Raw genomic sequence first — 12,440 nt, 5'->3', positions numbered from 1 at the left:
ATAACACAAAGTAGTATTTTTATAATACTTCTTGCTGCCTTTTTAAGGAAGTTATATTCTAATTACCATCTTAACCAAGAAATTACCAAGAAAACAGGCTAGAAAGGAATTTATAGAGAAGGGGAATTCTGATACAGAGAAAGTAGCAAAACAAATAACACCAAAAGACAGCCATCTGAAAAGAATTCACTATGCTATACCCTGGGAAAGAGTGGAAATCACCAACATTTGACAGTGCAGAGACCCATTTTCTACTTTGCTATATTGTTTACCCTTTATTCTTTCATTTGCAGTATATTACAGGTCATTAGCACCTCTGCCAGAGGATGGACAAAGAAGGTAAGTAAGTTTAAAGCAGCTCTGTGGCTACAGCTTAGTAGTCTTGGGAAGAGTTTATTAAGGAGATGGAGAAAGTAGGGGGTGTATTTTGCATCTTATTTACCAGCACATCCCAGTTCTCTATTGCTCCCTTGCCCCTCCTTCAACAACCATTTACTGAGAGAGTTTACCAGGCTCAATGTTAAATGCAGCACAGAGAGGGAATACATAGTTGAATAAAGATGAATAAACAAAGTTAGTGTCTTCAAGGAATTTATAATCGGAAACCAGGAGAACCAAACAGGTTACACAATTAAAATACACAATGAAAGTATTTAGAAGGTAGTAGGGGAGCACAAAAGATGGTAATATTTAATCCAGACTGAAGAGGTGGGACGGGGTGAGGAGTGGTTGAGAAAATGCGGTCAGGGAAGGCTGGCTGAATAAACATATTCTCAAAGGGAAATGTGTTTTTTTCTTTTCCTGGATTCCTGTTTTAAGCTAGAATAGCCATGACAGCTCTTGACACAGCCCTGAGAGCCCCACTAGTCACCATGCAGAAAAAAATCTAAGAGGATCATCCTTCTAATTGCCAAACCTTCTCAAGCACTAAAAATCTTCTTATTTTTCTTGAGGGGGAAATTTCAATCTTTTTAAAATTTTAATTTTTTGTTATGGAAAATTTCAAACACATATAAAAGTAGAGATAACAGTATAATATATTCCCATGTACCCATCACCCAACTTCCAGAAACATCCCTTCATGGCCAATCTTGTTTCATTGATAAACCCACCTACCTCTTCCACCCCCAATTATACTGAAGCAAGTCCCAGACATATCATTTCATCCATGAATATTTCAGTATATCTAAAAGACAAGGACTCTTTTAAAAACATACTCATATTAAAATTTACAACAAATATTGTAAAACAGCCAATAAGTGTTCAAATTCCTGTTCAATATTTTTTAGTTTTTCAAATCAAGATCACAATAAGGCCCACACAGTGCAAACGGATGATGTTGCTTAGGTTTCTTTTTATATCTAAGTTTCTTCCTCTGTCTCACTCATCCCCCTTGCAACTTATTTGTTGAAGAAACTGAATTTTTGTTCTGTAGAGTTTCTCACAGCCTGAATTTTGTTGACAATATCCTTGTACTGTTCTGTTTCCTGTATGCCCTGTAAGCCGATGCTTGATTGCAATCAGGGTTTTGTTTTATTTTTATTTTTTGGCAAGGTGGTGTTTACTTCCAGGAGGAGGCTTGCCTCTGACTTGCCTCTTTTTGATATTAACAGCTGTAATGGGCTGAACTGTGGCCCTCCAAAAGACATTCCAGGTCCTAATCCCTGGAACTTGTGAACATTACCTTACTTGGAAAAAGGCCTTTTGCAGATTTAATTGTTAAGGATTTTGAGATAAGGAAATCATTCTGGATACTGTGGTTGGGTCCAAATCTAATGATAAGTGTCACTATAAGAGACATGCAGAAGAAAACACAATCAGAAGAGGAGCCAATGAGACCATAGCGGCAGAGACTAGAGTAATGTGACCACAAACCAAAAAATGATACTACTAGAATGGAGGAGGTTAAGAAACTGATTCTCCTCTAACATCTCTGGAGGGAGTGCAGCCTTGCTGATCGTTTGATTTCTCACTTTTGGCCCCTAGAACTCAGAGGGAATAAATTTCCGTTGATTTAAGCCATCTAGTTTATGGTAATTTGTACAGCAGCTCTAGGAAACTAACAGAACAGACCTATGATCATAAATGCCTAAATCCATTAGTGTTTGCAAAAACTAGAGATTTTTCTATCATTTTATCAAGGCATTCCATCATTCCTTTCTGATTTATTAAACTTTCCAGGTCATTTAGTTACCTTGAGGTATGGTTTGGATAAGGCAAGATAAATGCTTAATTCTTCCCTTTATTATCTAGTTTTCAAATCAAGTTGTTTCCCTACCAACCTCCAAAGAATGACCAATTATAGCTTTAATGAGTTATTATTATGAAGTCGTGAATTTAAAAATATTCAATGCGTTCTCATCAACTGCCATTATTCTCATTATTGATGTTAAATTATCCCATATTTGGCTAGCAAGATCACATCCTGAGTCTTTTTGAGATGATTTAGCAGCTTTGATAGTTTTGATAGCTTTCTTGGTTTCCATTATGAAAAATCATTTAAAGTTTAGCATAAATATTTCATGTCCCAAACCCAGAATCTGTGCTGTTGTCCCCCAAAGTGCCTCACCCCCTTTTTAAGACAGTGGGAGAAAGCACATTGAAAACAAGATCTGTACACTAGAGGTACTGGGTTAGTTACTGTCTTCTCTCTCAAACAATTAATTTTGAAAGGAAGTTGCAAGGGGGTCCTGTGTACCTCCCAATGCTGGCATCTTGCTACTTGGTACTCTGTCTAAAGTACCATATTATAGTGAATATCAAAACCGGGAAATCGACACTGGTACAAAGCATAAAGCTTATTTAGAGATCACCAGTTATACATGCAGTTATTTGGGGTTGTGTGTGTATAGCGGTCTATGCAATTTTATCATATGTGTAGCTTCATGTAACCACCATCACAATCAAGTTACTTAACTGAGCCATCAACATACGACTCCCCTGTGCTTCTCCATAATAGCTACATCTACTTTCCCCATCCCTAATTCCTGGCAATTGCTAATCTGTTCTCTCTCTCTATAAATATGGTATTTCACAAATGGTACCTACTGGAACCATGCACCGTATATCTTTCTGAGATTGCTGTTTTCACTCAGAATAATTTCCTTGAAGTTCATCCAATTTGTTGCATGTATCAACAGTTTGCTACTTTTTAATGCTGAGTATTCCATAGTGTGGTAGTACCACAGTTTGATCCTTTATTCACTAAAGGTCATTTAAGCAGTTTCCAGTTTTTGGCTATTATGAATAAAGCTACTCTGAACATTTGTATGGAAGTTTTTGTGTGAACATAAATTTTCATTTTCTCTGGGATATATGCCCAATCTCTCTGTAAAGGTGCTACTGAAAATAACTGACACACAACAAACTTGTACATATTTAAACTGTATACTTTCATAAATCTTAACTTACCTATACATCTATTAAAATATCACCATGCTCAAGATAATGAACATATTCCTCACTCTCCAAAGTCTCCTCCTCCCCCTTGGACGACTCCTCTCCCATCCCTTCCTGTTCCCCTCTGTCATTCCTTGTGAAAAGTGGTATCAGGCCTTAAATCTCATTACTGATGTATCCTTCAGCAACTAGCACAGTGACTCTGTCTAAAGTACCATTCAATAAACACCTCTATATCTACAACTGAGGTTAAATAAAACATTACCAACATTGTTGAAAATCTATATACCCTCTCTTTATCACATTCCCACCTTCCTTCCTTCTAAAGGAGTGTTCCTCAATCTTTTTCTGATGGTTTTAAATGTATCACCACACTTCCCATTCCAGGGACCTTTTTTAGACATATTTTTCCCCACCACCTTCTTCGATTAAATTATAATACCACATATATACTGTATACATGTATGTGTATGTACTGTGGCCAACTGTGATATCTAAGATATTTTTTTGCAAACTCCCCCTCAATATCCAGAAGAAGTTTTACTCCCTTAGGGAAATACTGGCCCCTCTAAGAGTGCATGCTCCTCTAGAGGCAATCACCCTACTGAATTTTATCATGCTCCTTGTTTGTTTTCCTTTTAACACTGTTGTTATATTTGATGTATCTCAAGATGATACTGTTTTCTTGGATATTTCTGAACCCTGTATAAATGGCGTCTTTGTGTGTGTGTTCTTCTGCAATTTGTTTTTTTGCTCAACATTATATTTGTGAATTTCATCCAGATTAATGCATGTGCCTACAACCTTTCATTTTTATGTGCCTATAAATCTTTTGTTTTTACTGCTATATGGTATTTCATTATTCATCTTACTGTCAGTGGACAACTGGGTTATTTCTAGCTTTTCCTACTCTTATAAAGGAGGTTGCTACGAACATTCTTTTAAAACTCTCCTAGTACACATGTGCCAAGAGTATCTCTAGCATATATTACTAGGAGTGGAACTGCTGGGTCATAAGCTAAGTGCATTTTTAAATTGACTAGATAGTGTCAAATGTTTTTAAGTTGGATGTATCAATTTGTACCCTCCAGGAAAGTGCTAAGCCTCTGTTAATCTATACTCTCACCAACAATCATTCCTGTCTATTTTTTTCAATCTCATTAGTGTAAAGCAGAATCTCATGGTGACTATAATTTCCATTTCACTGATTAATAGTGAGTACAATCTGTATTAGTTTCCTAGGGCGGTCATAAAGAAGTATCACTGACTAGGTAGCTTAAACAACATAAATTTGTTTCCTCACAGTTCTAGAGGCTAGAAGTCCAAAATCAAGGTTTGGCAGGTTGGTTTCTTCTGAGGGCCTCTCTTCTTGGCTTGTAGATGACCATCTTTTTCTGGTGTCTTCATATGGTCTTCCATCTGTGCCTGTAGGTGTTTTAATCTCCTCTTATATGTATACCAGTCAAACTGAGTTAAAGCCCACACATATGACCTCATTTTACCTTAATAACCTCTTTAAAGGCTCTTTATCCAAATACAGTAACATTTTGAGGTACCAGAGGTTAGGACTTCAACATATGAATTTTAGGGGGACACAACTCAGCCTAAAAAGGCACCTTTTTATATGGTAATAGCTATTTATATATTTTTTGAGGGCGAGGTAATTAGATATACCCTCCTCCCTATAGTTTTTAATCAGTGGGACACATGTTGTATGATGATGTATCAGCAGTTCATTCCTATTTTTGAACGAATACTATCCCACTGTATGGATACATTGTATTTTATTTATCTAATCATCAGCTGATCAACAATTAGGATGCTTCCAATTATTGGCTATTATGAATAACACTGCTGTGAACATTTACATATAAATTTTTGTTTAAACATTTGTTTTCAGTTTTCTTGAAGTGGAAGTGCCAAGTCATATGGTAACTCTGTGCTACATCTTTTGAGGAAATATCAAACTGTTTTTCACAGTGTCTGCACCGTTCTACATTCCTACAACAAAGTACGAGGGTTCTAATTTCTCCACATCCCTGCCAACACCTGCTATTTTGTGTGTGTGTGTTTAATTATTAATCCCATCCTAGTAGGTGGGAAGTGGTATTTCATTTTGGTTTTGATCTGCATTTCTCTAATGACTAATAGTTCTGAGGATCTTTTCATGTACTTATTTGGCCATTTGTACATTTTCTTTGGAGAGATGTTTATTCAAGTCCTTTGCCCACTTTAAAATCTGGTTGCTTGTCTTTCATGTGTTGAGTTGTAAGAATTATGTATATATTCTGAATATTAAATTCTTATCAGACACCTGGTTTGTAAATATTTTCTCCCCCTTTATGGGTTGTCTTTTTCACATTCTTGATAATGTTCTTTAATGCACAAAAGCTTCTAATTTGTTCAGTTATCTGTCTTTTGCTGTTGTTGTTGTTTATTCTTTGATGCTAAATTTAAGAATAGATTGCCAAATCCAAGGTCATAAAGATTTACCTCTATGTTTTCTTCTATAGTTTTTTAGTTTAGGTTGTTGATCCAGTTTGAGTTAATTTTGGTATATGGAGTGAGACAGGGGTTCAACTTTATTTTTTTGCATGTGGTTATCCTGTTGTTTTACCACCTTTTGTTGAAGAGACTATTCTTTCTCCATCAAATCACTGTGACATCTTACTGAAATCAATTTCAACAAACTGATGTTTGAGCAGATGTTTGAGTTTATTTCTGGACTCTCAATTCTTAGTTAGTTTATACCTCTATCCTTATGTCAGTGCAGTAAGTTTTTAAATTGGGAAATGTAAATCTTCCAACTTTGTTTTTCCTTTTCAATGTTTCAGGGCCCTTTGCAGTTCCATATGATTTTGAGGACTGGCTTTTCCATTTCTGAAAAAAAAAGGCCACTGGAATTTTCATAGGAATTGCACTGAATCTTTGGATTTCTTTGGGGAATATTGAAATAGTAGTGATATGAAATCTTCCAATCCATAAACATTTATTACTTCCATTTATTTAGATCTTCTTTAATTTCCTTCAGCAAAATGTTTTGTAGTTTTTAATATACAAGCCTTTCACCCTCTTCATTAAATTTATTTCTAAGTATTTATTCTTCAAGGCTATTGTAGTCAGAATTGTTTTCTTATTTTCTTTCAGCTCATTCATTGATTATAAGTACAGAAACACAACTAATTTCTGTGTTTTGATTCTGTACCTGCAACTTTTGCTGAATTTGTTTATTAGCTCTAGAACTTTTTGTAGATTCTACAGGATTTTCTATATATAATCATGTCATCTGCAAATAAAGATAATTTTACTTTTTTCTTTCTAATTTGGATGACTTCTATTTCTTTTTCTTGCCTAATTGCTCTGATTAGGACTTCCAGTTCAATGGTGAATAATACTGGTGAAAGTGGACATCCTAGTGTTGTTACTGATCTTAGGTGGGGAAAGCTTTGTGTCTTTTACCATTGAGTATGATATTCAATGTGGGTTTTTCATAAATGCCTTTTATCATGTTAAGGAAGTTCTATTCTATTCCTAATTTGCTTTGTGTTTTTATCACAAAAGAGTGTTGCATTTTGGGAAATGTTTTTTTCTGTGTCTTTTAAGATGATCATGTGGTTTTTTTCACCTTCATTTTATTAAGTTTATCTTTTTGGTTGGTCTTCAACATATTAAGAATGACAGTACTAGACAATTTAATTTCCAAAGAAATACAAAATAACACTGTTACTTTTGAATTGTTAGAAGAGTTGGGTTATGAATTGGAAGAATTTCCTATGCAGACAGAAAGCAAGCACACATAAACAAATGGTAAGGCCGGCAGAACTACCTTTGGAGTTACTACACTAGAGAAAATATCTGTGAGAACATCTGCTTCATTTACACATACAAAGCATTTCATAAAATATTAAGGATAAAAGCAAACTTCATAAATAATTAAAATTAAACAAACATTCCTAGGGCCAGCTGTTTCCCTTTAGGGGATGAAAGATACAGAGAGCACCTTAAAATTTACAATGTCAGTATAGATTACCCCCAAAATATCTTTCAGAACATGTACAGCTACAATTTTGATATGCGGAAAAAATGATTCTTCTCCCAAAAGACAAAATAATAATGGTGTACAATAAAAACCAAGAGTTTCAAATTTCTTTTTGGATTATGAGATCACTAGGTTGCTTTCAGCAGTGTAACATGAGAAGCATAACAAGTTCTTCATAACAGAAAAGCACATGGCATAAAACTTGGAGGTGTGAGCTCTTCTGGTACTTGGAACAAAAGGGCATATCTCCTAGTTACATCATTCTTACTAAATTTTTATTACTACTACTTTCAATCTAAACATAAGAGCATCTCATTTATTTCTCATCTCTGGGGAGCAAGATACTCTTATGAGTGAACAGAGGAAAATAAAAGCTTATCTCTGTGTCCAAATCAGTGTACACATTTTTAATTCATTTTCTATGAAAATAATATAAGCTAAGGAGATAATATAGACAGTAGTAGAGTATGGAAAACACTATGTGTGAGTGTGTGACCTTGGGCAAGCCACATATACTTCCTGAAGCTGTTTTCCTCTCTATAAAATGAGCATGATAATACCATCCTCAGAGCATGTGCTTAAAAACTCCCAGAAAATTGGTAAGTGCTGTATAAAATAGTAGCTATTTTTTAAGATTATGTTTTATTAACTACAGGTAGTGTATTCAATCTTAACTTATTTTTAGAGAAAGAGATTTCAAAAAATTTTGTCAGAGGACAATCTCTCTGATAAAATCAGAAATGAAAAATGTCACCCTACTCCATACTCCACCACTTAATGAAAACTGGAAAAACTCACTTCTAAATAAATCATGGATTAATGAGGGGGAAAATGCAGAAACAATTAAAAAGCCCTACTTACGTAACAGAGAATGCAGTAAAGTAGAAAGAGATAATTTTTTTAGCTTTAAGTGGATTTACTTGAAAACAAGAGAGACTGAAAATATAGACCCTAATAGAAAAAAAAAAAACTTGAAAAAGCATAAGAACAGAAACTAATAAAATAGGAAGAAATAATGAATATAAAGGCAGAAATTAAGGAAATAGAAAACAACACTGAGAAGTACAGCAAAAGCTGTCTCTTGAAAAACATTAATAAAATAGACTGGTAAGTCTGATAAAAGTAAGAGAGAAAGCGCAAACGATGTTAAAAATAAAAAGGGACACAACTATAGAGGCAAACAAATTTATGCCTTCAAATTCGATCAATGGAATGATGACTGTAAAACTAACAGTAAAGTGTAAGTTATCAAAATGTACTAAAAAAGAAACAGAAAACCTTAATGGACCAATAAACACAATTAGATCACTAGTCAAAAATTAACCTCTCCATTAGAGGAACAAAACCAAAGTGTTTTTAGATTTTTCTCCCCAACATTCTCTTACAGAAAATATCAAATGTATAAATATTAAAAAAAGTTGTACAGAAACATCCACATACCCAACTACCTAGATTCTTCAGTTAACATTTGTCTACATTTTCTTTCCCATAACTATGCATCTATCCATCCATCCATCCTTCTTTCTATACATCAATCCTTTTATATCTTTTATTGGATCCCAGGGGAGGTAAAAATATGAGAATATAGAAATATGACAGGATTTCAAAGCATCAGACTAGTGATCTTTGTGTTTCCATATTAACTTAACATTTTAAATGTTTTTCTAAAAATAGAATTGGAGCTATGGCACACTGAAAACAAGAATAAGTACACACAGAGGCATTCAGGAAGGAGTCTGTGCCCCTTTTCTTTCTCATCTTTGGATACTGTCTTGTGAGATGGATATCCTGATTCCTTTCCAAACAATTTTCTAAGGTATTAGCCAGTTCCCGTTCTCCCTACCAAAAAGAGAATTGAACGGGATCTTTCAAAATAGCAGTTACAAAATGAATGTATTTTTATAAATGTATTCATTCAGTCAGGAAACATTTACCATGCACTTAATTTATCAGAAAGAAAATAAGATTTATTAATCACAGGGAAAATTTATCTTCCAAAGGACAGTTTTTTTACTGCAAAAAATTTTAATCTGTCAGATCCTGAAGAAAATCAATTTCATTTATTTTCTCCATACACAGTATGACATGCCAGCAAAGTAGATGGATCTCAACACTTAAATGAAAAGATTTCTATAAAGAATGACAGCACAGAGAAGGCAAGTTAATTTTTTGAAAACAAGATATTATTTAAAAAACCCAAGATATATTATTAATTTCTTTGATTATAAAATGCTATTTATAACTTACCTTTTGTGCCACTTTATTATTCTTCACACTCTCACATGAACTTGTTGTTTTCCCACATGAATGAAATGAGTGTATTCAGATTAATTTGAGTGGAAGATAAAACTCTTAAACAATTCTTCTCAAAAGCAACATACATGGCAATGGACTAATGTCCTAAGCTAGCCTGTATCATCACCTCCCTTTTTAACCTTCATACCAGCTCAATCAAGGAGAACAAAATACCCTCTCACTTTGTTAGAAGGAATACTGTTCCTAGGAAATTTGTCCTTTAAAGCATTCTTCTAATGTCATTGTTACCTTCATTTTGTTTGTACGCAAAAATATTTTAGATTTTAAAATGGATAACATCACATATTGCATTAAAGGTAACTTGCCTTGCTGGAGGTTTCTAACAAAAACTGGAATGTGTTCTGCACAGCTTGGCATATCTCTAGCTCAGTCCGACTGAAGGCTATTAAATAATCCTTGAGGTGATCATACACATTTCCATCAAGAGCCTGTATTAAGAGGAGTAAACAAAAGCAAAAAATTATGATAAAGCTTTGATACATAATGCTTACTGTGTAAAAGGTAAGAGCAGTTTAAGATCTATTAAGAACAAATTAATAAAAGATAAATATTGTTATGTAACAGTAAACATAAACCTTAAACAATCACTTGGGAGAATGTTGAATTTCTCTATTAATTAGGAACTTTTAAAAAAGGTAAACGCCAATATTGGTAAGGCTGTGGTAACAGGATAAAACTTGGGAGACAAAATGCTTGGGTTCTGATCTTTGCTCATCTTATTAGCTGTGTCAACTTCCATAGTTACTTTATAGGAACAGGTGTGGGAGTCGAATGAAATAATGGATATAGAGGATCCAGGCACAGTGCCTAGAAGAGAACAGATATTCAACAAACATTAATCTCTTCTATTTTTTCTCATCCATTATTGGTAGGATTATAAATTAATATATTGGTACCACAGAACAGTCAGAGAGAAAACACAATAAAAATGGTAAAAAAAAAAAAAAGTGACTCAGAAACCCTGTTTAGGGATAGAAACACCAATGTAATATCTACAAAGAGTTTTAAACATTCTTATTTTATAAACATTTAGAGCAAGACTCTTTGAAATTGAAAAAAAAAGAAAAAAAAAACTACTAAACATTTGAGAAACGATTAAGTTATGATATACATACTGACTAAAATATATACGGCACCAAGATAAAAGCTGTGGAAACTGTAGAGATGGAAATGTACTGAATAATTTCAGGTTAAAAAAAAAGTAGAGCAAATAGAATACATATGTGCATACTAGTAACAAGTATAGGAAAATATATCAATAATGATGATGATGATGGTTCTGGGGTCTTGCCAATCAATGAAGATTTTCTTAAAAATTGAAGTAAAACTCACACACCATAGAAGTCACCATTCTAACTAACTATTCTAAAATGTACAATTTAGTAGCTTTTAGTACATTTACAATGTGTATAACTAATACTACTATTTAATTTCAGGACATCTGCATCACCCTCGAAAGAAATCCCATACCCAATAAGCGATCATTCCTAATTCTCCCCTACTCCTAGCCTCTAGCAACCACTAACCTACTTTTTATCTCTAGAAATTTGCCTATTTTGGACATAACAATGGAATCATATGATATGTGACCTTTGGTGCCTGTCTTTGTCATTTACCATGTTTTCAAAGTTCATCAAGGTATTATTAGTACTTCATTTTATTTTATTGTTGAATATTTCATTTTATGGATATACCACATTTTGTTTATCCATTCATTAGTTGGTGAACATTTGGGTTGTTGTACATTTGTGTACAAGTTTCTGTTTAAACACCTGTTTCCAGTTCTCTTGGGTATTAGGTCTGCTGGGTCCTATGGTAATTTTATGTCTAACTATGTGAGGAAGTGACAATCTGTTTTCCACAGTGGCTGTATCATTTTGCATCCCTACCAGCAATGTATGAAGGTTTCAATTTCTCCACACCCTCATCAACACTTAATATTTTATGGGTTTTAAAAAAATTATTCACATCGTCCTAGCGTTATTGCTGTTTTGATTTGCACTTATCTAGTGACTAATGATGTTGAGTGTCTTTTCATGTGCTCATTGGTCATCTGTATATTTTCTTTCTTTGAAGAAATGTCTACTCAAGTCCTACACTCATTTTTTAATTGGGTTGTTTGCCCTTTTTTTTTGTTGAGTTGTAAGAGTTCTTTATATATTTCGATACTTTTTATATATTTGGATATATATATCCTATTAGATATCTGATTTTTAGATATATTTTCCCATTTTGTGGGCTACCTTTTCACTTTATTAATAGTGTCCTTTGATACATAAAAGTTTTTAATTCTGTTGAGGTCTAATTTAGCTATTTTTTTTTGGTTTTAGTGTCATTTCTAAGAATCCTCAGTGGGGGTTTTATAGTAAGGAAATTATTTACATATGTTTCTTTGATTATTTCATTAAACTTTTACTATAAAACTGACTTTTTAAAAAACACACAGCTTCTGTCCCAAAAGCATTGAGTGAGTAATCTGCACATTCTAGAGAGTTTAAACCACTAGATGGCACCCTCAAGTACTTTAAATATAGGCGGCGCAAATTCCTTAAGATTTCTTTCTGTGAGGTTATATAATATCCCCAGAGACTGCTGGTGTTAAGTCTGAATAAAAATTCCTATCTTAGAACATGTTTCTCATGAACATGTTAAAAAATGAGCATTTAGCTACTTCTGATAAAAACTT

The 12,440-nt window shown here is 33.7% G+C and overlaps 1 protein-coding gene across 2 annotated transcripts in view; it reads right to left on the bottom strand.

The window, feature by feature from the left end:
• Positions 1-12,440, bottom strand: part of FCHSD2 (FCH and double SH3 domains 2) — a 197,332-nt gene that overhangs the window by 69,042 nt on the left and 115,850 nt on the right. For both annotated transcript variants that reach the window (XM_072969249.1, XM_006203362.4), the window contains exon 9: positions 10,060-10,182. In XM_072969249.1, coding sequence (XP_072825350.1) covers positions 10,060-10,182 — 123 coding nt within the window. The remainder of the gene's footprint in view (positions 1-10,059; positions 10,183-12,440) is intronic.

The sequence above is a fragment of the Vicugna pacos genome, chromosome 10 (assembly GCF_048564905.1).
Source record: "Vicugna pacos chromosome 10, VicPac4, whole genome shotgun sequence".
Classification (NCBI taxonomy): domain Eukaryota; kingdom Metazoa; phylum Chordata; class Mammalia; order Artiodactyla; family Camelidae; genus Vicugna; species Vicugna pacos.
This window is presented reverse-complemented; position numbering and strand designations above follow the sequence as displayed.